This window comes from Acinonyx jubatus, chromosome C1 (genome assembly GCF_027475565.1).
Source record: "Acinonyx jubatus isolate Ajub_Pintada_27869175 chromosome C1, VMU_Ajub_asm_v1.0, whole genome shotgun sequence".
In the NCBI taxonomy this organism is placed as follows: Eukaryota; Metazoa; Chordata; class Mammalia; order Carnivora; family Felidae; genus Acinonyx; species Acinonyx jubatus.
The window spans coordinates 163,634,032-163,658,811 of record NC_069381.1 but is presented as its reverse complement, the minus strand read 5'-3'; the positions used below and the strand labels follow the sequence as shown (position 1 = coordinate 163,658,811).

At 40.9% G+C, this 24,780-nt stretch overlaps 1 protein-coding gene across 19 annotated transcripts in view; it reads right to left on the bottom strand.

The window, feature by feature from the left end:
- OSBPL6 (oxysterol binding protein like 6) overlaps positions 1–24,780 on the bottom strand; it is a 213,564-nt gene that overhangs the window by 46,782 nt on the left and 142,002 nt on the right. For 16 of the 19 annotated variants that reach the window (XM_053215321.1, XM_027055407.2, XM_027055408.2 and 13 more), the window contains 7 exons: positions 17,973–18,095; positions 15,345–15,398; positions 13,932–14,045; positions 13,645–13,815; positions 10,452–10,584; positions 3,252–3,355; positions 2,584–2,676 (listed from right to left, as the gene is read on the bottom strand). In XM_053215321.1, coding sequence (XP_053071296.1) covers positions 2,584–2,676; positions 3,252–3,355; positions 10,452–10,584; positions 13,645–13,815; positions 13,932–14,045; positions 15,345–15,398; positions 17,973–18,095 — 792 coding nt within the window. The remainder of the gene's footprint in view (positions 1–2,583; positions 2,677–3,251; positions 3,356–10,451; positions 10,585–13,644; positions 13,816–13,931; positions 14,046–15,344; positions 15,399–17,972; positions 18,096–24,780) is intronic. The other 3 variants (XM_027055415.2, XM_027055418.2, XM_027055420.2) reach the window with 1 other exon arrangement.

Here is a 24,780-nt window from a genome sequence, read left to right as displayed (position 1 = left end):
TACTAGGGTGGGAGAAGGTGGTATCTTTATTTATCCACTAAATAAAGATAAATGCTATGTCTTTCTGTAAGTAAAACAATGACGAGTAAAGACATTTACATTGGTCATAGGCATCCCCGGCTAATTTTATGGTTTCCTAGCCAAGTGTGTATGTTGGAGAAACCTCCAAGTAACTTCCTGTTAATAAAGAATGAGCACCCAGGGGTGCCTGGGTGGCTCAGTTGGTTGAGCATCCGACTTTGGCTCAGGTCACGGTCTCGCAGTTCGTGGGTTTGAGCCCCGCGTCAGGCTCTGTGCTAAAACAGCTCAGCGTCTGGAGCCTGCTTCGGATTCTGTATCTCTCTCTCTCTCTATCTCTCTCTCTCTCTCTCTCCCCCTCCCCTGCTCATGCTCTGCCTCTCTCTGTCTCTCAAAAATAAATAAATGTGAAAAATAATTAAAAAAAAAATAATGAGCATCCTAAGGGCTGCTAGAAGGCCTGCTGGTTTGGGTAAGCAGCATAGGTGCAGGGACAGTCCCAAATTCTGCAGCATTCACTCTATAATACCTTTTGTTTTACCAATCTAACTGAGCGCAGGGTTTCTCTGGGAGTAATAAATAGCTCACTGCCACCTCCAGGCCTAGTGATTTCCACTTGGAGTCAGAACTGAATCTTCTACTTTTGAAAGTTTAACGTTTTCTTTGAGTGTGGGGATGAAGTGGTTTCAGTTTCCCTCAAAAATAATTGAACTGGAATCACAAGGGCCATTTTGTTACTCTTTGGCAAAACAAAAACAAAGCATAAATAAACATTTAAAAGCAAACTACCCCAATATGCGGCAGAAGCACGAATGAAGAATATTTTCCTGCTTTTTGACCAATTTCTTCCGATGACTCAAAAACATCTTCATAAACTCTCCTCATACAGAAAAGCACAGCCTGTGACTAGAAGGGCTATTCAGAGTTGCATTCTGTTTCCTCCAGGAAAAACCGAGAGATAATAGGGACCACGGTGAGCCTCACGGCCATGGCAGGGCAGCCACGGGCATCCGGCTCAGACTCTCTGAGGACCAGCCAGCCTCTTCAAGGCAATGGCTGTGAACAGCAATGTGTTCAATGGCATACCTCATAAAAACGAGATCGAAACAATATCTGTCTACAAATGTATACGTTCATATGATGCGGCCTTCTTCAATTATTTTTATAATGGTTCTTTCTTTATTGGCTATGAGAACCATTGATAACATGTTTTAAAAAGCCCCACAAAACTAGACAATCACGTGCTCAAAGCAAATGAAACTACCAAAAGCAATTTGAGGTAAATTTTTGGTGAAGTCATCTGGCACATATGTCTTCTACAGTATTAACGTTCTGAATAGAAAACACACAAAAACATACTGAATAAAGGAACACAATAAATTGTGTTCATAGAATGTGGACAGTCTAACTAAAAAAACCATGAATCTTTAGTGCTTGTGAAAATTTATTTTCAAATATATCCTATTAGCAAGCAAAGCACCAAAGAGTTTGTTACTTACACACAACACAAAGAATATCAATATGGTCAGAATTAAAGAATTATTATTCACTCAGAAGACACTGAAGATTTCTGGAAAGCAGTTCCTTTTACCTTTTATTAGAATATTTAGAATACACCAAAAATTGATTTATGGTGTAATAAAAAGAAAAGCAAAATCCTAAGTCTGATTTTGATTGTTGGGGCAAGAGTTTTTTAGATAATATATAGCTAGGATCAGAATAGTAAACATTCTAGTTTAAAGATCTGAAAATAATATGATTATGACACAAGAGGTTTTAGGCATTTACCATATTTCATATCACTTCGATGCAATAACATAAGATGTTCTTACTTGAAAAATTTTAAACTACTCATTCAAATAAATAACTTACTTACAATAAATTTCAAGTAAATTTATCATGAGTCATTAAGACTTTCATGATACAGATTTTAAAAGTGATTATTGATCGTCAAATAATACCTCTGTTTGACAAATCATAGAATTTTAGAGTTGAAAAGGAATTCAGAGATAATTAAGTTAACTCCATCACTTTACCCGGGAGCAAATGGAAACCTAGAAAATTTAATAGAAATGCACGAGATTATACTGCCAGGAAATCACAGTGATTACACTAGAGCCTGAGTTTGCTGACTTCCAATCTTTTGCAGACCTCATCCTTTTTTATTGATACATAAAATTTTGGATAAAGCTAATACATAAAAGGCTCTTTTAAGATCAAGTGTATATAAATGAGTGCTCATTACAACACACTGGATTTTTAGCCTAGATTTTTAAGGTAATTTTTTGTTAAGTTACATTTTAATGATTCAAAGGCCATAAGTGAGAAGGAAAATGGCATTTTGTAGTCCTATTAAATCATTTTAACCTTTCTTTTAAATTATTTTTACTTATTCCAGAGTAAGATGAATAGATTTCTTGCTATTTTAGATAGTATAACTCAGTCTGTAAAGCCCTGGCTTTAAAGCATTTCAGCTGCTTTAAACTTCTTAACTTCCATGAATTGACATATAAAGACTAACATCTTAAAATCATATAAAAATATGAATGAAGGAAAAGTCTGTACCTGCAGTTGTATTTTTGTATCTTTGCTGACACTTTTTGTTCTCCATCGTCTTGTGACCCGCTTGTCTTTCTTTGAAATATCTACACAGTTAGCCTACATTACACAAATAGTTAAAAAGCAACAAAGTATTATTAAGTTCACACAGATGATACAGATATAGACAAACAGAGCATAACATGTTAGTAAAGAATCCTTGTTAGCCACCCTAAAGCAAACCAGCCAGGAGAGAAAGTCATATCTGACGCACAGCGGGAATAAAAAGCAGAGATAAGAACTTGATCATAAAATATATCTGTCTGCTATACAAAAGGAAAATGGGATTACAGATCTTTAGCATTTTTTTCCTACATAAAAAAAATGGCAGTAATTCTGATACTAAGTTGTATCTTCAAAGCTATCATTTCTAATGTGACACAAACATGGAAGAATAATTCACATATTTATTTCTTCTATGAGTTTGTACTTAGATATAAAATATACATTAAGATGTCAAAATAGATATCTTAACACAATGACACCATGAATTCAAAAATATTAGGATAACTCCAGAATATAGATTAATTTGTACTGTATTAGTCATTTCCTTTTAAATGTTACCTTATATATTCGTAGAACAATCCAGTAAAAATTCTGTGTTAATGACTTAAAGTCCTTTTGGTAATGTTTACCTGCATGTCAGTAAAGTTAGGTGCTGACTGGGTTCTCTGAAGTATTTCCAAATTTTGCAGGAGTTTGCTAAGTTCCACAAGGTTTGACTGGCAGTGTGCAAGGTCTAAGAAAAATCAGAAATAAAAATATGTTAGAACTGGGCAGGGAGGGGCAGGGATGGCAATAAAAGACAGTCAATCCAAATTATGGCAAGTAGGATTAGGTAGAACCATGTTCATATAATGATGATACTGGCAAATGAAACAAAACAGACCCTTCTCCAGATTAGCACCTTAAAAGCATTGAGGATTAAATGAAGTCAATGCCTACTTACGAGTTAACAGCTAGCCACGACAATCTCAGTGAAATTGTGTGTGTTCACTTTCCTGTTCAGGTGGCCCTTGTTACATAGGAAGCACGTTCAAGGGAACTTCAGCAGTTGTATGTATGGTTTTAGTCTTAGGAACCTGTCTACTTACTCCTAACATAGTTTACAAGGTGGCTACCTGGAATTTAGATGGAGTCAAAGTCAAGTTCAGGAAAATAAGATGGAATACAAAGTCAGATAGACATATTTTTCTGTGGTTTAGATCACTAACAATGTTGCAATGAATGATTTCTTTAAAACCTCTGAGGGATGTTATACTAAACACAACCAAAGATTCTCGAAGTGTGTTCCCTGGCCCAGCAGCATGAGAATCACCTGGGCATGAAGCTTATTGAATGTTTAATGAAGAAATGGCTTTTAATTTTATTTTTAATTTTTGGCTATATTTGAACAAGAGAGAATTTTAAAGATTTGCATAATAAAACATCACTCTTAAAAATTGAATTTTGGTACAAGAGTATTGAGTTATTAGTATTACTTACACAATTATCAATATTTAGAACGTGCTGGTAGTTATGTGATTACTTTTGGACGTATACTGTTTATAAAGAGACCGCAACAGGACACATCTATAAATCTGTTATAAAGTGGTTAGAGTATGTAGTCAGTCAAATTTTGGTGGGAAATTTCATTTATATTTTCTTTGTTTCTCATTAAGTCTCAAGGATCTGCATTTTTACAGATATAGTACAGGCAGCAAAATATTGCTGTTAAATATGGCTCAAGATGAGCTGGGCCAAATAACACAGGGAGTTGTGTTTGGGGGATTTTTGACTCTTTTGTTGGATATAAAAACAGAGGAGCTAGGGGCACCTGGGTGGCTCAGTCGGTTAAGCGGCCGACTTGGGCTCAGGTCGTGATCTCGCGGTCCGTGAGTTCGAGCCCCGCATTGGGCTCTGTGCTGACAGGTCAGAGCCCGGAGCCTGTTTCAGATTCTGTGTCTCCCTCTCTCTGACCCTCCCCTGTTCATTCTCTGTCTCTCTCTGTCTCAAAAATAAATAAACGTTAAAAACAAAAAACCAGAGGAGCTACTACTACTACAAGGGTCTTTCTAGGACTCCCAATCACTGCACACTCTATGGAGAGCAGGGTAGCAGCAGTTATAGGGCCAGGCCACACGCTCTTCTTCACAGCATCTGCCTGAGCATGGAGCCCAGATGGGCTGCTCAAGGGCAATGGTTGTTCTTCAGAGAACCGTTGGCCATCAGTGCCTTTAAACTCCTTCAGAGAGAAGGTGTGTGGAGGACAGTACTGAAGAAGACAGCACCTGCCACCACCTTCAGGGGAGGCCGTGCCCTTGTGCTCCCATCCTCTTCCCTATGAAGAAAACAAGGGTCCACTGGTTCAGGAGGGTAGGAAATACAGAGCATGAAAGGAAAAGAAAGAGGGAAGAAAGTAGTGCAAATAAGGAAGGAGGGTTAGAGGGAAGAGGAGAAGGGAGATGGGCTAGAAAGGGCCTACATTTTAATTTGCATTGTATTTATATGTTTTTTAATGTTCATTTATTTATTTTGGGAGAGAGACAGCACAAGCAAGGGAGGGGCAGAGAAAGGGAGAAAGAGAATCCCAAGCAGGCTCTGCACCATCAGTGCAGAGCCTGACACGGGGCTCAAGCCCACGAATTGTGAGATCGTGATCTGAATCGAAATCAAGAGTCAGACGCTTAACTGACTGAACCACCCAGGCACCCCTAATTTGCATTTTAAAGAACAAAACTGTATCATAAGCACCATGCTAGCAGGGACATTTTTTCACATTATCCATGCATTGAGCCTTCCATCTAGTGAATATGACATCCATGCTTCTTACTGAGCGTGATTATTATACACAAACGGTGTATGGAGGTAGCATAGGAATCTGGAAACGGGGCTTCAAACCATCAAAATAATATCCACTCTTTTTCCAGAAGAATGGAAAGAGATCTTTGTGAATGAAAGTGATTCAAGGCAAGAAACCTAAAACTAAGCTTCAGGTGACACGGACTGACTTTACATCTCCGGTTTGCAGTCTCTTCACCTGCCAAGTGGTGGCAGTAATATACCCGCCTCTTCCCTTCCTGCTTTAGAGTAGCCACTGAGGTGGTAGATGGGAAAACGCTGAAGCCCAGAAAAGTACTGATCACACTGTGTTTAATCATGCCGCATGGCCTTAACTTGGAGCAAGCTGCACCCGTCCTCACCACTTCTATCGCTCGAAATATGGGAGAGATGAACTCCTTGGCAGGATTTCACTGCTTGCCTAAGTCTGGATGTACATAAGGATTATAAAGATTTGCCAAAGGCAACAGAGGTATCTTTAAAAAAAGAAATCTCTAAAATTTCTTTAACTAAGATTAAATCTAATTTTAGCAATGGGGAAAAGGAAAAGTATGCTGAGAAAATAACTGCTGAGATAGTTCATAATAGTGAACAGTTAAAAACTTAAATATCTAGCAATGTACTTATTTTCCCATCATGTTCTACCTTGCTCCAAAAAGAAACAAGTCGTCCAACTGTGGAATGGTTAAATAAATTACGGTATGTCCAAAGTTATCAACCTATTATTTCATTTAGATACCACTGATGGAAGACACTGGGTACCCAGTACAGTTCTAAGTACAGGGAATATAGCAATCAAGTAAGATTCATGGAATTTACATTCTGGTAAAAAAAAAAATTGCAAACAATTTGTATGTTAAACTATTAAGTATCCATCTTCAACACTGACATATAGAATACTAATTTAACATTTCGTTTCCATGGGGGAAAAATGCTTTCCAAGAGCCAAACAATTCCCTTACGTAATTGAGATCTGGACTGATGTAAGTTCAGATCTATGAATGGTTCACCACTTTGAGTATTAGCACTATAAATCAGATATATTATGGGTTCAAGATGTTACATGATGAATTTTTGAAATATAAACCTCAATACTGGGGACTCTATGAAATGATTAGGAGAGACTAAAAATAAAAGTGTTGTGGGAATTTAGAAAATAGAGTTATCATGGTTTGATATCATCAGAGCACACTTAAAAGAGAGACTGGAATCTTTTCTGGGTCTGGAGGATTGATGGAAAGGATTCAGCAAAAGAGAAAGGTGGAGAAGGGCAGAAAGGGCCCTGCAGGTGGGAAAGAACAATGCGCACCAAAGCACGGAGGAGGGAACATGCAAGTGTGTTCAGGAAATAGCAAATACGTTCAGTTGGGCCAAAGGAAAGCAAAGTCGAAAGGGTAGGTAGGGACTGAAAGCTGAAAGGTGGATATTATTATTATTATTATTAAGTAGGCTTCATGCCCAGTGCAGAGCCCAAGATGGGGCTTGAACTCAAGACCTTGAGATCAAGACCTGAGCTGAGATCAAGAGTCAGATGTTCAACCGTCTGAGTCACCCAGGCACTCCTGAAGGGTAGATGTTAAATGCCAGGCTAAGTAGTTTGGGCTGCAGAGCCCATGGAGAAACACCTGAAGGGATTTTTTTGCATAAAAGCTATTTAAAGATATGTCAGTCTTGAAGGGAGAAGTATGTCATGGGCAAAGAACTGGCTTCAGGGTTAGTCAAACATCTTCACCAGGGCAGCTGTGTGATCTTGAGCAAATTCCTTAACTTGTACGCATTTCACTTTCCTCTTCTGCAAAGTGGGGATTAGTAATATCTGCGTCTCATGGCTGAGTGCAATGGCTTGCTCAATGCCGGCCTGGGGCCTGGGCGGCTCAGTAGGTTAAGCGTCTGACTTCGGCTCAGGTCATGATCTCACGGTTTGTGGGTTCAAGCCCCTTGTCGGGCTCTGTCCTGACTGCTCAGAGTCTGGAGCCTGCTTCGGATTCTGTCTCCCTCTCTCTCTGCCCCTCCCACGCTTTCACTCTGTTTCTCTCTCTCTCACTCTCAAAAATAAATAATAAACATTAAAAAACATGGAAATGCCAGTCCAGAGTTGCTAACACGTTCAATAATGGCAATTTCCCAAAAGCCTATGAGAGGTGAACAGCAGAGCTGGAGACTGAGGACGACAACGCCAGCCAGAAGGCTGCTGACCGGCCAGAGACTAGGTGAACGGTGGGTCTGAGGAGGGAAGCAATTTGAGAGGAAGGGCAGATGAGGGCAGGGGGAAGGGTGGGTGTTTTCAAAGAAATAACAGAACTGAGTTTGGGCTAGATGAACAGAGTGGGAGGGTCAAAAAACCTCTCGGGTCTCAGAGGTGGTTATGACAGCAGCACTGACAAAAACAGGGGAGCCCAGCAGCTGGGGCTGTTGCCGGGAGAAGACAGAGGCTGGTTTCAGACAGGCCGAGGAGGGGCGTGACAGAGAGTACACACAGACGGAGCCAATGGCGAGGAGAGGCGGCAGGAACAAAACATAGGCTGGATGAGGAGCTGAGATTCATGCAGTTTTCAGTCTTTTTGAGAGGGTTATGGTGCATGTGCTCTGGAGTCAGACCACCCACGCTTGAACCCCAATTCCACCGTCGCTAGCTGTGTGAACTTGGTCGGAGTGAGTTGATTCCCCTGAGTCTAGGTTTTCTCATCTGTAAAACGGCTCTGAGAGGATCAAATGAGTTGATGCATACAAAACAGCTAGGACAGTGCCTGTCACACAGGAAGAGCCTGATACCTGTTAGCTGCTGCTATTATCACTGCCACCGACCCCCCTCATCATCACCATCACCGCCACCACTCCCATCACCATCACCACTATCTCATCAAAATAGAGATTCCAGCTGACACTATGCGCATGCCTGTCACCTCCGAAGTGCAGAGCGTAGTCGTTAGAATCCAGTTGGCCTGCCCTAGCCCTCCAGCTCTCCCCAAGTATTTGCTGTGTAACACGGGCTAGGTATTTGACCTCTCGAAGCATCGGTTTCCCTATCTATAACCACATGGTTCCTAACTCCTGCCTGGTACTACTGTGAAGATTCACATGAACCACGTATGTAAAGCGCCCAGTTCAGTGTCTGGCCCATTAACGAGCTCCCAGTCAACCAGAGTTACTATTACAGATGCCGAAGGCAGAAGACTGAACCTTGATCGATCCCCACAACTGACGCTGACCAGACAAGAATCCAGGGAAATGGAGGAGGAGCAGTTGGAGAAAAAGGAAAACTTCATGGGGTCTCAGGGAGAAGTTCTCCCAGAGGAGGTCCTACAGGGCAGGTCAGAGATGAGGTCTGAGAACAGAGTGGAGATCAGATGACCTCTTGCTACTAAGAATGCCTTTTTCATTGAACAAAAGGGGCAAACATCAAATTACGGAGAGAAGCTGGAGTCTATGGACAGAGAGTAGAAGTGAATGGAAGATAAGGCTGTCTCCCAGAGAAGGGGTAGTTATTGCACTAAATCCTGAAGGAAACAGAGAGGCAGGATAGAAGACACAGGTAGAGTAGTCAGGGTGGGAAGAAGCAGGAGCACCCCAAGACAGGAGAGGAGGCGCAGGGAAGGGCCATGAGTATTCTAGAGCACACAGAGAGACAAACGCATCCCTCTTGCCCCACCAGCCAGGGGCTTTCCTGGCATCAAAGCCAATGTCTCTTCACTTTGGTCAGATGAATGGATTTTGCCCCAGTGGATGGTGTCAATCTTGTCGGCAAAGGAGGCAGCCAGGTTAAATACCATGCGTGTTTACAAAACTGTGAAGTTAGCAGACAGGTGGAAACATCTAGAACCACTGCTGAGGCGAGACTACAGTGTTTTAAGACAGTGAGGTTTGGCTTCTTTCCCCAACCTGAAGACCACATACTCAGATGAATATCTGTGTGTTTTGTGAATACATTTAAGTACAAGCCTTTGAATGGAATGTCAGTTGGACATGCTTTATGAATATAACATCCTGTGTAAAATCATATTTTCACATAAAGATTGAGTATGGGATGTGTCCAGGGCTAATCAAAATGCTGTAGACTTTGAGTTCACACATACAGAGAACAAAAAAATATATATATACTTTTGGGGGTTGGGATCAACAGGAATTGCCAAACTTCAGTTTTTCTAAATGAGGACATAAGAAAATAATCCAACATCTACTTTCACCATAATTCCATAAGAGAAAATAATTTAATATAAATAAGTTAGGTCCAATATCATCACAAAATAATTTTTAAAAATTAAATCAATTTAGCTTTATAAAATCCTTGCCATGTTATCCTTGTTTTCTCAGTTTAGATCAAATGAAAACTATCTCATAGAATGGAAATGGTCTGTGGCAGTTTGGGCCAAAATGCTCAGTCAGGCTTATTACGAGGGAATAGAAAAGTTTCTGGAGATTAAGAGGCTCCACAATGGCAGAGTGAGGGAATTGTGTATATGTTCAGAATGGTTAATAACTGTCCCATGGTGGAACACCAAAACAGGTTAAGTGTGGCTAGGAAATGCCATATAATTTTGCTACTTATTGCGGGTTGTCAGGAGACATACACCTGCTCTAGGACAAGTTGAAGCAGCAAAGGAAGCTGTACAAGTGACCTGGCAGCAGTCGAGAGCAAAGGTGGAGGTACCCCGGGGGCTGTACTGGGCTGTGAGATTGCCCCCAGGGTGTGGGGTGGGGCAGGTAGGAGGCTAATGAAGAAAGACGGGGACTGGTGGTGAGGAAGGAGGTGGCAAGGCCAAAGCGGAAAGGGGTGAAAGGCAGGGGAACGGGGAGACAAGATTCAGTAGTTGTGAGGGTGCAGGAGAATGAACAGGTGGTAGGAAGATGGAGTCACGGGAAGGGGAAGGATCTGGTGCAGAAAAATAAGAACTAGAAAGGTGGAGGCAAACAAGGAGGCTGGAGGGGGAAGGGAGCAGCATCCACAGTTCAAGTTCACCTCTTTCGTTTCTGTTCTCATGGCTTATCCTGAGAGCCTGCCCTGGGCAAGAACTAACCTTCTGCACACCTGTCCATTTCTTCCGAGTCCTGTAACCAGGCTGCCACCTTGCTCTGGCCGGTCGTGCAGGTAGCGGGGAGGCTGTTGCTGCACGGTAAAGGGGACTGCCATGGAAAGCTGTTTGCTTGCACCTACAGTGAACAAGAGGAAATGGATGGTTAAGCAGAAACAGTATATTTAAGTGATTTAAACAATTTTTTTGAGATATCCTCAAAGTGACATCAAAAAAGAGAAGAAAGAGCACCCTGGAAATAGGGAGGAAGCCTCGGGGCTAAATGTGTACATGCTCAGTGAAGCCGAAATTCGTAAGTGATAACACTCATTAAGCCGCTATCTCCACCATATGAGGAGTGGAAAACACTGATGTATGTTATATCTCATATCTTAAGGGTCTGCCAGCTCAAATTCCCAAAAAATTTAATTTGCTCAGCAAGTTGTATTGGGCATGGGGTCCTTATTACAGGACTTCTAATTCATGAGTGAAGGCCTTTCCTTTCCAGAAGCTCTTACTTCCTTATGATCAGCTCAAGGCCTCATCAGCCACATGTGATTCCTAAATGCATTATCCACCATCCAGCAGCTGCGCACTGCTTTGAATGCATATTAAAAACTGTAATATACAAAAAGTCAGCATTGGCAAACTATCATTATCTACAGCTGATAGACTTTCCCGTAAAGGGATTTTATGTGAAATGAAGTTGCAGGAAGTATAGTAAGGAGATAACGCAGTGAGTTCAGTGAACACTTAGTTGAAAAAGCAGGAACTTACTTTTGAAAAAGCTGAAACAATGTCAAAACTCCATATCTGACTTTCATATTCAATTACAATTGATTGTGTCTGTCCTAAATCATCATGAAGTGAAAGATGCACGTATTTAGCAAACCCAGACTTATTTATTACCCACACGGGGCCACATACCAATTAACGTTCAGGACTCTCATAATTTGATACTTAGAATGCAAGCCAAGTGACAAAAAACTCTCTTCACTCTTTATTGCGTTCTGCTAAGTGTCACGGAGATCTTTCACCAAGTTCAATCTTAGAGGTGTGTCATTCGTAACTACAGCAATAGATCTTCTATGAAAACCAGAGCTAAAGAGCTTCTTATGCCAAGGCAAACAGTGGAGAAGAACTGGCTTCAGTTCTCCATTCTCGGGTATCACCCAAGTTATTTAATAACTAACACAGGGATGAAAATACTACATCTTTTATCAATAGTCTATGCCAAAGATGCAGGCAGAAGCATCTTAAAGGATTAAATGTTCATATTTTTAAAATATCCATCTGGGGGCGCCTGGGTGGCTCAGTCGGTTGAGTGACCGACTTCGGCTCAGGTCATGATCTCACGGTTTGTGAGTTCGAGCCCCGCGTCGGGCTCTGTGCTGACAGCTCAGAGCCTGGAGCCTGCTTCGGATTCTGTGTCTCCCTCTCTCTCTCTCTGCCCCTCCCCTACTCATGCCCTGTCTCTCTCTGTCTCAGAAATAAATAAACGTTAAAAAAATTTTTTTAATATCCATCTGGGATATAATTCTTGTTTAGTTTGGACTAACCCTGGGATTCATTCTATTCTGTGGTGAGAACTCAGGGGGCCTGGAAAACCTGAGGACTGTCTTAGTCATTGTGTGTTGGGTCACCCAGTAAGTGCTCTACTTCCTACCCTCTGCCCTCCTTCTTTTTCACTTCAGAACTGGATAGTATGAGGGTTAACCCAATACCTTGGTCCTAGGAGGAAGATGTTGGTTAAACGATTCTTGGCAAGGCTACCACCAGAATGAAACAAGGTTTAAGAGCCTTGTGAAACATAATTAATGGGATTTAACAAAAATCACTTAAGTGACTCCCATTGAAATAGTAAATAATGAGGGTGCCTAGGTGGCTTAGTTGGTCTGTTGAGCATCTGACTTCGGCTCAGGTCATGATCTCATGGTTTGTGAGTCTGAGCCCCACACTGGGCTCTCTGCTGTGAGCACAGAGCCCACTTCAGATCCTCTGTCCCCGCCTCTTTCTGCCCCTCCCCCTCTCATACTCATGGGCACGCATGTGAGCACTGCCTTTCTCTCTCAAAAATAAATAAAAAACATTTAAAAAAAATAGTAAATAGTGAATACAGCAGTATTTCATGTAATCTGATTTGAGTAATCTCGCAGATTCCATGGGGTTTTTCAACGTTTTGCTAAGGACACTTGGATATATATTACATACATCCCTAAATAAGAAAGCAGAGAAAAGCAGAATCTTCACTGAAAGGTTCTTAAACCCAAATCTTTATGGCAGCCAGTTATTCATTCACAGATGTCTGTGTTCTCAATATCAGGTGCCAAGTGGGAAGCTGGAACACCCCTGGGCACTGCAATGTGGCTATGGTTCAGAAAACTTAATTACTGAATCAAAGGCAGAAACAACCGTCTCCCTGTCTCTTGTCCTCACTTCAGTGTTTAACAGGCAACACCTCTAGCTTTTCAGCCACATGAAAAATATGAACTCTTAATACAGGACAAAGAACAGCTTCAGCCTGCCTTAATCTGGTACTTAGTACAGTGGAAAGGGCACTGACTTTGGAAACACAGAGATGAGGATTTGGATTCTGGCTCAGCTGTTTAATGGTTATGTCATTTTTTTGAAAAAAGTTTTTACTGTCTCTGAGTTTAGTCTATATTAAAAACTAGAGATGAGTGTCAAATGCTTAACACAATGGTTAATCACTCAAATAGTCTACTACATATATTATAGTCACATTCTTTAGCCAACTTACCTTAACTTCATGGGCAAATTCAATGGTATCTCTCTGAGTCATGTATGCAATATATTACACGTGTAATATATTCAAGGTAGAGAAGCAAATTTAATTTTCAAAACGTTGTGGTCTTCTTATCACCACCCAGGAAAATATCAATTTCTAGGGGCTGATTAGCCAAATGTTCACTCTACTTCCTAATATCCCTACAAAGCCATATAAAATTAGGATATGGTCCATTCATAGAAAGGAAAAGTAACTATTAATTCTCTTGGTGATCCACATTCTACCTAACCTATACTTGTGATTAACTCTGATGCCAAAAGTCACTGTTGTCTTGAGGGTTAGTTTACAAAATAAATCTTCTCTTCCTGGTTTGTCAAATGACACTCAGTTATGTGCCTACATAATTTTCCAAGCAATTTCTGGGCTGATTTTTATATAACAGAGTCGTACCTTTCCATCCACAACAGAAACATTAGCAGCTGGTGAGGATTCAGCTGTGGAGGTTGAAGGAAATATGTGAAAACTAGCATCTCTTGGTGATCTGACAATTTCATTCTGCCGATACAATCGATGATGGCGCAATTTGGAGACCCATGCATCAAACCAGTCCTGGGATTTCACCTAAAACAATGAACAAGAGGAGATGGTAATGGTGAAACCAATCTCCTGTTTACCACTGGCACAGGCAAGTGAATTCCCCTGATAAAGGCAGAAAAACTATTGAGAAATGACTTTACCTTCAAATGGTAGATATGCTCTTCTGTGTCAAGGTCTATTCTCCGAGCTTTCTTTTTAATTGACATGACCGAGAGTCCAACATCAATGCTTCCATGGACCTTCCCCTTTTGAATCTGAAGTCAGAAGACTAGTAAATAGGCTAGAAGGATATATGATTTGATGTGTTTCTGTACTGAAATGAGCTTAATGTAATCTTTAATTTATCTTTGGGAAAGGGAATACCACACCTTCTTTACACAAAGAAAAATGGTTAAGGTTCCGAGGTTAAGGTCCTTAATCTGAGGACAGGTGAAGTTTCTGTGACCTCTTCACACCAATTTCAATAAATAAGACTATTCATTTATTTTTCTTTTCTTTTCTTTTTTCTTTCTTTCTTTTTTTTTTTTTTTTTAGTTTATTTGCTTTTAGTAATCTCTACACCCAGCGAGGGTTTGAACTCATGACCTGAGATCAAGAGTTGCATGCCCTTCAACTTGAGCCAGCCAGGCACCTAAGACTATTCATTTCTTAGTCCTGTCTCTAGCACAATGTATAATGCTAATCTTCATAATTCTAGATTGCAAAGCTTATATCCCAAAAAAGATAGGCTTAGTGGTTCCTAAAATAACCATGGTCAATCTTTGACCCACAACTCAGAACATCCCCAAGTAATCAACTAGAAGACAGCTGCTGAGGCAGAACCAGGCAGCTGAGACTGAGAGCACAGAGCAGCCAGGGCTCCCTCTTGGCTGCCTTTGTCTGATCAAGGACACACAGATGATTCAGTGAAAGAGACGGGGACAAAACTGAAATCTGAGCCTTCTGTTATTTCCCCTACACCACAATGATAAAAAGGATGGCATTTTCCCGTTTTACATGCAAACAACTACTTCTTATATTAAAGAAAAATAATTTGTAATAATTTTACTGAGTTGGGATTCCCAAGATAAAAGGATGCATGAAACACAAATGAAGTTCATAAGATAGGTTTTAAAAGGATATAGACAAGAACAAAGGTTGCTTTAAATCTCAAAAAAAGCACATAAAGCATAGTTCATTGAGAGATGCATAAGAAAAAAAAAGTCTATTTGGGTTTTCTCTCCAAGACAGAAGGGGTGATTTTTATTAGTGTATCACTTTTAGGTGTAACCTTCTGTTTTGAAAAACACACATCACAATTGTTAAATTAAATCTTCATGCTCCCATCTGAGATTTTTATGCTAGCTTGAGCATAAGCATGAAACACATCTTCCATGGGACATGGAAGTTTGGTAACGTATTAATATATGTGCTGCCGAAGTGAGCAGGGTAACTTATTAAATCTTACAGGCACAGAAGAGCACAAAGCTGGTAGCTATGTCACAAGGCTTACACAACTGTGGTGTTTACTCACTTTAAAACAATCTTTGAAACATGTCCTGTGTGCTACTTACATCGAGTGGTGCCTTGGAATACTTTAACATGCCATTATCCAGGACAAAAAACCGCTGCAAAAACCAAACAACGCCCAGTTACCGTCTACATTTTGAATTCTATAAAACATTCACAAGCATGGGTCTAACGTTGCTTGGCATTAAGTAATCAGTATGTTTGATCATTTTAACTTATATGAATTCAGTGTACCTGGCCATAGTCAGTCACATTAAATGGTAAGGAAATCTGAGCTTGAATTCCATACTATTAGCTTACTAGGGTTCTTTTACACACAATCTGATGGAGAGCGAATCTCTCGCCATGCTTTCCTTGAAGGGAGTGGGCCTGGGGGATGGAGTCTCAGGACCCACAGCCAAGACTTTTGAATGAACCACATCAGGGTGTCTTTGAAAGTGAGAAATGAGAATAACTCAGTTTAGATCACAGTGATTCTGTAAGGAGCTTCTCTACAGGGAATTGTTCACTCTGGATGTAAACTCCTGCATTTCCCTGGATACCATAGAAAATTCCTGAAAATGCTCAAGTCTGTTACAGAAGCCAGTGAACTAGATCTAGGAGTAATAAATTATCTGGAACATTTACGAAGGAGCTTTAGCAATATATTTGTTATCTCCACTTAGCAAAATGCTTGCATTTCACTAAAAGAGATTAAAAATACTTCTAAATTACATTCAGGGTTAAAAAAGAGAGAGAGAGAGAGAGAGAGAGAGGGATTTTTGGCAATTTTTGTCTCCTTCAAGAAGCTCCTGGTCCACTCCAAATGAATCTAGCCATTATTGCTCCACAAACACTCAGGAAGACTCTGCTGGTTTCCTTTCCATGGGCAATTCACAAGGGAACAAACAATTCTCAGGACCCACTCAAACAACGGGTCCAGTGCCCTCCTATGGTCTCTAAAAGTGCAAGGAGTCTCTCTATGGCTGGAAAATTACTCTGCTGGGAAGGTTTTATGTGATTTGGGACCACTTAGCTGCTGAGGTAGCAGGTGGTCAAGCCCAGGGATACTCTGCACAGAACTCACAGAAAGCCATGAAAACCCTTTTGACACAGGTACTGGGGGGGCAATAAGAAAGCACCAGAAGAAAGTATCCCCACAGCTGAAAAACACTTGATTACTCAATCACCCAAGACACGGGCAATCACATATGCTGATGCTTGACTAAATATCTGATGGCGCTAGAGACCAGAAGAAAAGGCAATCCAAGTTGAGAACCTCCTACTACTGATATAGAAAAATGCTCAAAGGTATGACCTAGAAAGAATGGCTGTTGAACCACTGAGATGTGGACCTGAGAATGCTAAATTAAAGTTAGTGATTCATGTAACATTGGTTTCTTTGACTTCTTTTCTCTACTTTTCCATTTCTACCTATCAAAGAATGTTAGCAGGTATAACCTACTGTGTGATCATGGGGGAAGAGATTAGCAAGGCCAGTGATTCGAGGAATTGCAAAGTGGTGAAGCCAGAATGAAAAGCAAAAGGTGATTCTAGGAAGCAGTATGGCCAGCTGGCCAAAATCCAAGGAAGAACAAGGGTGGACAGAAATTTTGGTATTGGGATAATATTATGGGTTCAGGGGAGACTGAGAAGGCTTCTGAAAGGAACATTAGAAGCCTCTTTGAGCTATTTTTATTTCACGCACAGAGACTGGGAAGTAGGGCATTTGCCGTCGGTTAATTTTTAAGTCTTCCCCTTAAATCGCAAAAAATGTGTTTGCAAAAGATGCTATAATCCATAACATCCCTGTTTTGGGCCACTGGAGAGTCACCAGCCAGTCATTTGGGCCAATAGATCCATCTGCTCTGAGATGAAATCCATCAGCAGGTGCCGTAAGTACATGAACTTGTTCTTCCAGTGATTTCAGAGAAGGTACTGGTGGTCTGTCGAAGACCTTATATTGAAAATGGAGGATAATTTTCTTCTTCTTAGCCTCACAGAATTCTTGTTACTTAGATAACTGCATTGGTGTAGTACAAAATATTTTCTCCATAATTAAAACTGGAAGATGGAGAAAGGATGTAGAGGTAGGGGAGAGAGGAATAAATCACATACTTTTAAGAGCAGTAAACAGACTTCTGTGATTTTCCATCTTCAGTTTGTACTGGTAACAGTAATTCCAGGACTTTATTCCAAGGACTTAAATGGAAATTTGTGTATAAGGATGTTCATCACAACAGCATTATAGTAAATAAGTTAGATATATCCTACATGTGCAGCAATAGGGAATTGGTTCAATAATGGTGTGATATATAGCATAAATCCATCCAATGGAACAGAACATATGCATGCATTTAAAAACATCTTATTTCAGAGAATATTTAATAAGCAAACATTCATGTTATTATTTTTCTATATTCATATTATTTTTAAATGAAAAAGTAGAATAGACAACATGTGCAAACTGGATTTTAAATATAATGTAAAATATTTTTTCCCTGCATACAGATATCATGTATCTCAGACTTAAATGGGTATAATGGGTTGTAGCCCACACGGTTAAACAAAAAAGGCTTTGAAAATTAGTTTTACACATACAACCATTCTCTTCGTTTCCCACCTAATGACACCAAATAAGATCTTCTCTATTGACGACGAAGGTCTGGAGATGAATATGATGAAAATGGTACCTTGTGCCAGCCTTTTAAAGGCCATTTTCTTTTCTTCAGCATAAAGCCTTCATGTTTGTCTGGTCTCTGGACATTGGTTTGGCCTATTTTCAGCCCTTCTATAATTTCCCAGCTGTCAGCTTCCTGAGAGAAAAGAAGAAAAACAAATCACGTATTTCTCGGTGTTTGATGACACAGTCAAAGCAGACTCTTAAGTAGAAGCTGCTTTTGAAACAACACTGGACACACCGGAAGTCTGAACCACATTCTGAAGCAAATTCTAACATCAGACACAGCGACGCACTTATAAGTGAAGTTAAAATGAGTTTCCAGTAGACCTGGATGCATGCAGGTCCATCAGAGACGGGTTGGGGGCTGGGTGCTGGGGGCTGGAGCAGAATGGAGTTTTGATTGCATGTACTCAGAAGATTTAAAATGCATTTTTCCAGACAGTTCATCTCTGGGCACAAAGGCACTTTAACGTTTTAAAGTAAGGCTATTTTGATGACAAATGTTCAATTAGTGTGGAGACCTGGGCTCCTGTATAAAATGGAAAGGCTGCAGTGGTCTGAGTGGCCCATCACCTACCCAGCTAAAAGCAGTGCTACGGGCTGCACGTATTTCAGAGGGCTCGTGAAATGCCCTGCCTGCCACAGGACACTCAGAAGTCCATGCTTTCAGAGACACACATCCTGAGAAACACTCACCCTTGGGCGCCCATGTAAAGAGCACCAGACTTGAAAGCCAGAAATCTTGGATTTTAGAGGCTATGCTATCACCCTCCTCTGTTAAAAACAGGCCAAATCATGGTTTCCTCTTTCATAAGACACATTTTGTCTTGTCTATGATGTCTAAATTTTTTAATGAGCTGTCAACATTTAAAAGTCAGACGGTTTCAGGTATAAAAAATCTGAATTTTGAGTGTTTTGCTAAAGTCTATCAGATCTGGCAGCACTGGGTCTGCCCCGAGGGATGGGTGTCCAGACATGTTCAGTTCGTCACGGCCCCCCTCAGGCCTGCTTCCGTGTTAGATACCCAACCCTTAGCGACATCCTGGGTTTTCTTTTCTTTTTTTTTTATTTTTTTTATTTTTTTTAACATTTATTTATTTTTGAGAGACAGAGAGTGAGCAGGGGAGGGACAGAGAGAGAGGGAGACTACAGGATCTGAAGCAGGCTCCAGGCTCTGAGCTGTCAGCACAGAGACTGACGTGGGGCTCGAACCCATGAACTGTGGTTTCATAACCTGAGCTGCAGTCAGTTGCTTAACTGACTGAGCCACCCCATCCTGGGTTTTCAAATCCCTGGACCGGGCGGTTCCTACGGGCCTACGCCACCCTGAAGTAACCGCTGACCTGGCAAACACTCCCATTCAAGATCTCAGGCATGGGTCACAAAGCAAGCAGTAGAGGCAGGAGCAAACATCACATCCCATTCACAACTGCTATGATCCTGCCCCCGGCGCAGGGAAGCACAATCTCTCGGTGTAACCTGCTCCACTGCCTCAGCTTCAGAAAGCGGGACGAGCCCACAGATCAGGGCAGGCATCTCTGCAGAATGCCCCATCCCAAATGGACTCAGGAAACTGTCTTCTGAAGACATATATTCTATCAGGAATCATCCTTCAATCACACAACAAGGCTCCAACAGGAACTGATGAGTTCCATCTTGGACTTGCTGGCACAAATGTCTAGGTGGTGGCCGCCCCTGTTGAAGGACTGTGAGGCTCTGACAAGGCCCAGAGGCAAAGGTGCCACGATTGGTTACGGACATTGGCCTTGGGGACCAGAAGGGAGAGGCTAGCATTTTATCATCCATTCCTCTTTTCCTTTTGTCCCTCCTTCCATCCCAGAAGCTGCTTGCCCAATGGCCAAGTCAAATCTATGTTTAAGTCCAAGCATGTATAAATGGGGTGTGTTTTTTCACAGTAAGCTATATTTCTAGGAGATGCAGCTGAACATTGCTTCATTCTAGCATCGCTAAGCCTAGGAGACACTCCTGGCTTATGAAAAGCCCTCTAAGCCAACATCATGCCTCTGTCCTCCCAAATGCAAGTGTAAATGTCCCCTACTCCACAAGGAAAACCAATCTGAGACCAGTGTCATTTCTTTATCTACTTGGTCATCCCTGAGGGGTCCCCACTGAATGAACTATTTACCTTACAAAAACATACCTACTAATATTCATTTAGCAACATTAAGAACTCTTTACAGTAACTGCTAGTGTCCCATTAAATTTAAAAAAAAATCCTGTTTCAGATTCTGTGTCTCCCTCTCTCTCTGTTCCTCCCCTGCTTGCACTCTGTCTCTCTCTCTCTCTCAAAAATAAAGATTAAAAAAAGAGTTGGACACTTAACCGCCTGAGCCACCCAGATGCCCCCAAGAAATAATATTCTATTTAAAGATAATACTGTTTATTTATTTATTTTTTAAATATATGAAATTTATTGTCAAATTGGTTTCCATACAACACCCAGTGCTCATCCCAACAGGTGCCCTCCTCAATACCCATCACCCACCCTCCCCTCCCTCCCACCCCCCATAAGCCTTCAGTTTGTTCTCAGTTTAGTTTTTAAGAGTCTCTTATGCTTTGGCTCTCTCCCACTCTAACCTCTTTTTTTTTTTCCTTCCCCTCCCCCATGGGTTTCTGTTAAGTTTCTCAGGATCCACATAAGAGTGAAAACATATGGTATCTGTCTTTCTCTGTATGACTTATTTCACTTAGCATCACACTCTCCAGTTCCATCCACGTTGCTACAAAAGGCCATATTTCATTCTTTCTCATTGCCACATAGTACTCCATTGTGTATATAAACCACAATTTCTTTATCCATTCATCAGTTGATGGACCTTTAGGCTCTTTCCGTAATTTGGCTATTGTTGAGAGTGCTGCTATAAACATTGGGGTACAAGTGCCCCTATGCATCAGTACTCCTGTATCCCTTGGGTAAATTCCTAGCAGTGCTCCTGCTGGGTCATAGGATAGTTCTATTTTTAATTTTTTGAGGAACATCCACACTGTTTTCCAGAGCAGCTGCACCAGTTTGCATTCCCACCAACAGTGCAAGAGGGTTCCTGTTTCTCCACATCCTCTCCAGCATCTATAGTCTCCTGATTTGTTCATTTTGGCCACTCTGACTGGCGTGAGGTGGTATAAAGATAATACTGTTAAGACATGTGGTTGAGCTGGTCAAAACTGTTAATTAGATACAGTAATATTTTTGATATATATATTTAAAGTTTTTACTTAAATTCCAATTAGTTAATATATATAGTATAACATTAATTTCAGTAGAATTTTGTGATTTATCACTTATACACAACACCCAAATGCAGTAATTTTTTAAAAAAATGTTTCCGATGAGACAGTTTCAGGCTGTATACCATGTTTTTTGGACAATACCAGTACAGATGGCATTATCATCTGGAGCACAAAGTGGGGTGCTCTGGTATTCCCATTTTAAAACACTGAACTGGAGGGCGCCTGGGTGGCTCAGCTGTTAGGCGTCTGACTTCGGCTCAGGTCCTGATCTTGCAGTTTGTGGTTTCGAGCCCCACCTTGGACCTCAGAGCTCAGAGCCTGGAGCCTGTTTCGGATTCTCTGTCTCCCTCTCTCTCTGCCCCCCACCCCCACTCATGTTCTGTCTCTCTGTCTCTCAAAAATAAATAAACATTAAAATAATAATAAAATAAAATAAAATAAAATAAAATACTGAATTGCACCTTAACAAGTGAGCATTGCTTAGGAATAATGTTGCAATCATCAGAGAAGATACTAGGTTCTACTTTCACCAAAGAAAGTAGACAAAAAATTTCATAAAAATGATGGATTTTTACTGATTTCTTTTTAAAAGTTTGATATAATCACATAATTAAAGAATAACTCTCTGTATATGTATAAATATATTCATTAGAGCTTTCTCTGTTCTTAGATATCAGCTGTATTTAATGACATTTCTATTTTTAGTAGCCCTATCCATGTATAGCATCTCTAGAATAACATTTTTATTTTCAACTAGTTCTCATTTGAAGGCTAGTGTTCATCTTTCATCTATTCTGTGTGTGTGTGTGTGTGTGTGTGTACACATACATATATATGATGTGTGGTATGTGGGTGTATATATATATACATTATATATGTATGTGTGGCCATTATGTGTGGCTGTGTGTATATATACATATGATCTGCATGGTGTACGTGTGTGTATATATATACATATGTATAGGTATATATGTATACATGTATACATAAGTAAATACATATACATGTGATGAAGAATACTCTGGATAACTTGTAAAAATGGAAACATTTAATAATAAGTACAATGCTTTTTGGATTTTTTTTTTTCTAATTAAACTCAGACCATAATACCAGCTTGTTCCTGTGGCACAATGGTTACTGATTTCTATCACAGTAGTATTTTTCTTAGTTTAACTACAGAGGAGGGAAATAAAGGGATAAGACAGAAAAGGCAAAAGGTTAAAATGTATTTCTTAAACATAAATGCAGTAGCTCCAAACAAATAACTCTATTTGCTCTGATTCAATATTACTAAACCCAAAGAAATTGAAAAGAATCCCAATACAGTTCTTATAGTTAAATAAGCTGTCCAACTGACAAAGAGGCAAAAAGGTAAATCCAGAGCAAACAACATCCTCCCTATTTCAATTATAACTGCAGATGACAATGTTACAAATAAGGTGTGTAAGAAATGAAAACAGCCCATCTCAGCCTTTAATAGGACCCACCTCTATGCTTAGTAGACTAGGTCTATCTTAAGGAACTTAAAATTACTTTCTGAAAATTGAAGGAGTTTTTGTAATTTCAATGGATATTAATTTTCTGTTTAAAAGTCTCCAATTTTTGTAGGTACACTTGTAATGGAAACAGTCAAAAGCCCTTATGTGATCATATCGGGACTTGAGTCAGATACACAAACATTTTTGCTATTACAGAAATTTAAAATATACTTTTAATCTAATAACAACAACTAAAATCAGAAAGTAACCTAGTAACAGCCCTCATCTGTTCATTTGAGACACTTCCTTTCTCAAGGGTATACTCCAGAGGCATGAGTGTCAGGGATGGGGGTGGGGTGCTACATCAACCAAACTAAGAATTTCGACAAATCCTGAGACAGGACAATATGTACTTCAAACAATGTTCTTCTACCGTCAACCAGGGCCCAGGAAGTCCATCTCTTCTCAAAGGGATGGTGAGATGCTCTGGTATCTGGAATGGATGGGACCCTCTGATTTCATGAGGCCCTGAGCAATGTGGTATTAATACAAAACACAACAACAATAGTGTAGTCCTACAGCAAGATCCAAGCGGGTAACAGCGTGGAAGAGTAATGGGAAGTGGATACAGTTGGTGCCCTACCTAGATGCCTGTAAGAGCCCAGTGGATCCACGCCCCAGCGGTAGAGGCTCCCTCCTTCTACCGTGAACTGCCTTTTACTGAACCTGGGGCCATAGAGCCTGGGCATGAATCTCCCTCCTCCATGGCTGGGGCATCTACACCTCAGCATCTCCTTCCTTCAAGACTCTCAACTGCTGAAGGACACAAGAATACCAACAGCTGACGGAACAAAAATCCCTGCCTCAGAATGACAGCAACACTGTGATACAATTCATGCCCAGGGCTCACCGTGGAGTCGGGCTGAAGGTAGACTCCGGCCAAAACCACTTCTTGCCAGCACCGCACTGTCCTAACCTCTTCTCTTACCCTTTCTCTTGAGGGCTCTCCCATAATGAGCCACAAACACCCTAAGCCCAGTCTCAGGTCTTCCTTCTAGAGGACCCGAAGTAAGAAAGGATGTAAAATAAAGTAACAGATGTGGTAAGTGCAGGGACAGGCTGGGGCGGAGGGTGCATTGGGGTAGGGAGGTGATAAACAGCATCTGAAGAAGGATTCCTGTGGGCCTGACTTAGAAGAGTAGGGCTTTCAGCTAGGGGTACTCCAGAAGGAGCAGACATGCAGCAGTGGAGGAGAGAAAGAGCATGGCCAGTGTAGGGAACTGTGTGCAGGTGGATGTAGCTGGAGTGTAAAGTGAGATGCCATGGAGGTTCGAGATGCAGTTGGTGGGGGACGAAGGACCCAAGCAAGTCTTGTGTGTGTTTGCTTATTATTATTATTATTAATTATTATACTTACTAGATCGCCAGTTTATTGTAAAAGGATACAACTCAGGAACAGCCAGGTGGAAGGGATGCAGAGGACAAGGTACGGGGAAAGGGTGAGGAAGTTCCATGCCCTCTGCAGGGGTGCCAATCCTCCAGTGCCTCCCCATGTTCACCGACCAGGAAGTTCTTCCTTATTTGTGGTTTTCAGCCCAGCAATTCTCCTTGTCGTTTTTGTGTGTCATTCTCTTTTCACTGTGTATCTCTCACCATCCTGGTCTCTGTCACACACCACCTATCTGACTCCGGACAACTAGCTTACTTAGGCGTCAAGTCTGTTTCCTCATCAGTAAAATGAGGAGAACGTCAATAGTCACCTCATCCAGCAGGCTGATTATGTGAGAGACTATATGTACTGATCCAATGTCTGAGACAAAGTAGACGCCCAATAAATGTTAGCTGCCATTCCCATGGCCCCAGGATTTATTTATTCTCTCTCTCTGTTAGCTGCCTGTAAGAGAGAGCTGATATTTTCAAAGAGATTACCAGTTGTATTTACCAAGTCACCATTCTCTGTTTGCCATTCAAATAGAAATCAGATTACTTTCTATTTCTCTCTAAATTATTTTTTAAGTTTAGTAACCCCCTTTCCTTAGATTAGCAGTCTACTCCTGTCCAATAACACAAACTTCATAGCTTGTAATATCT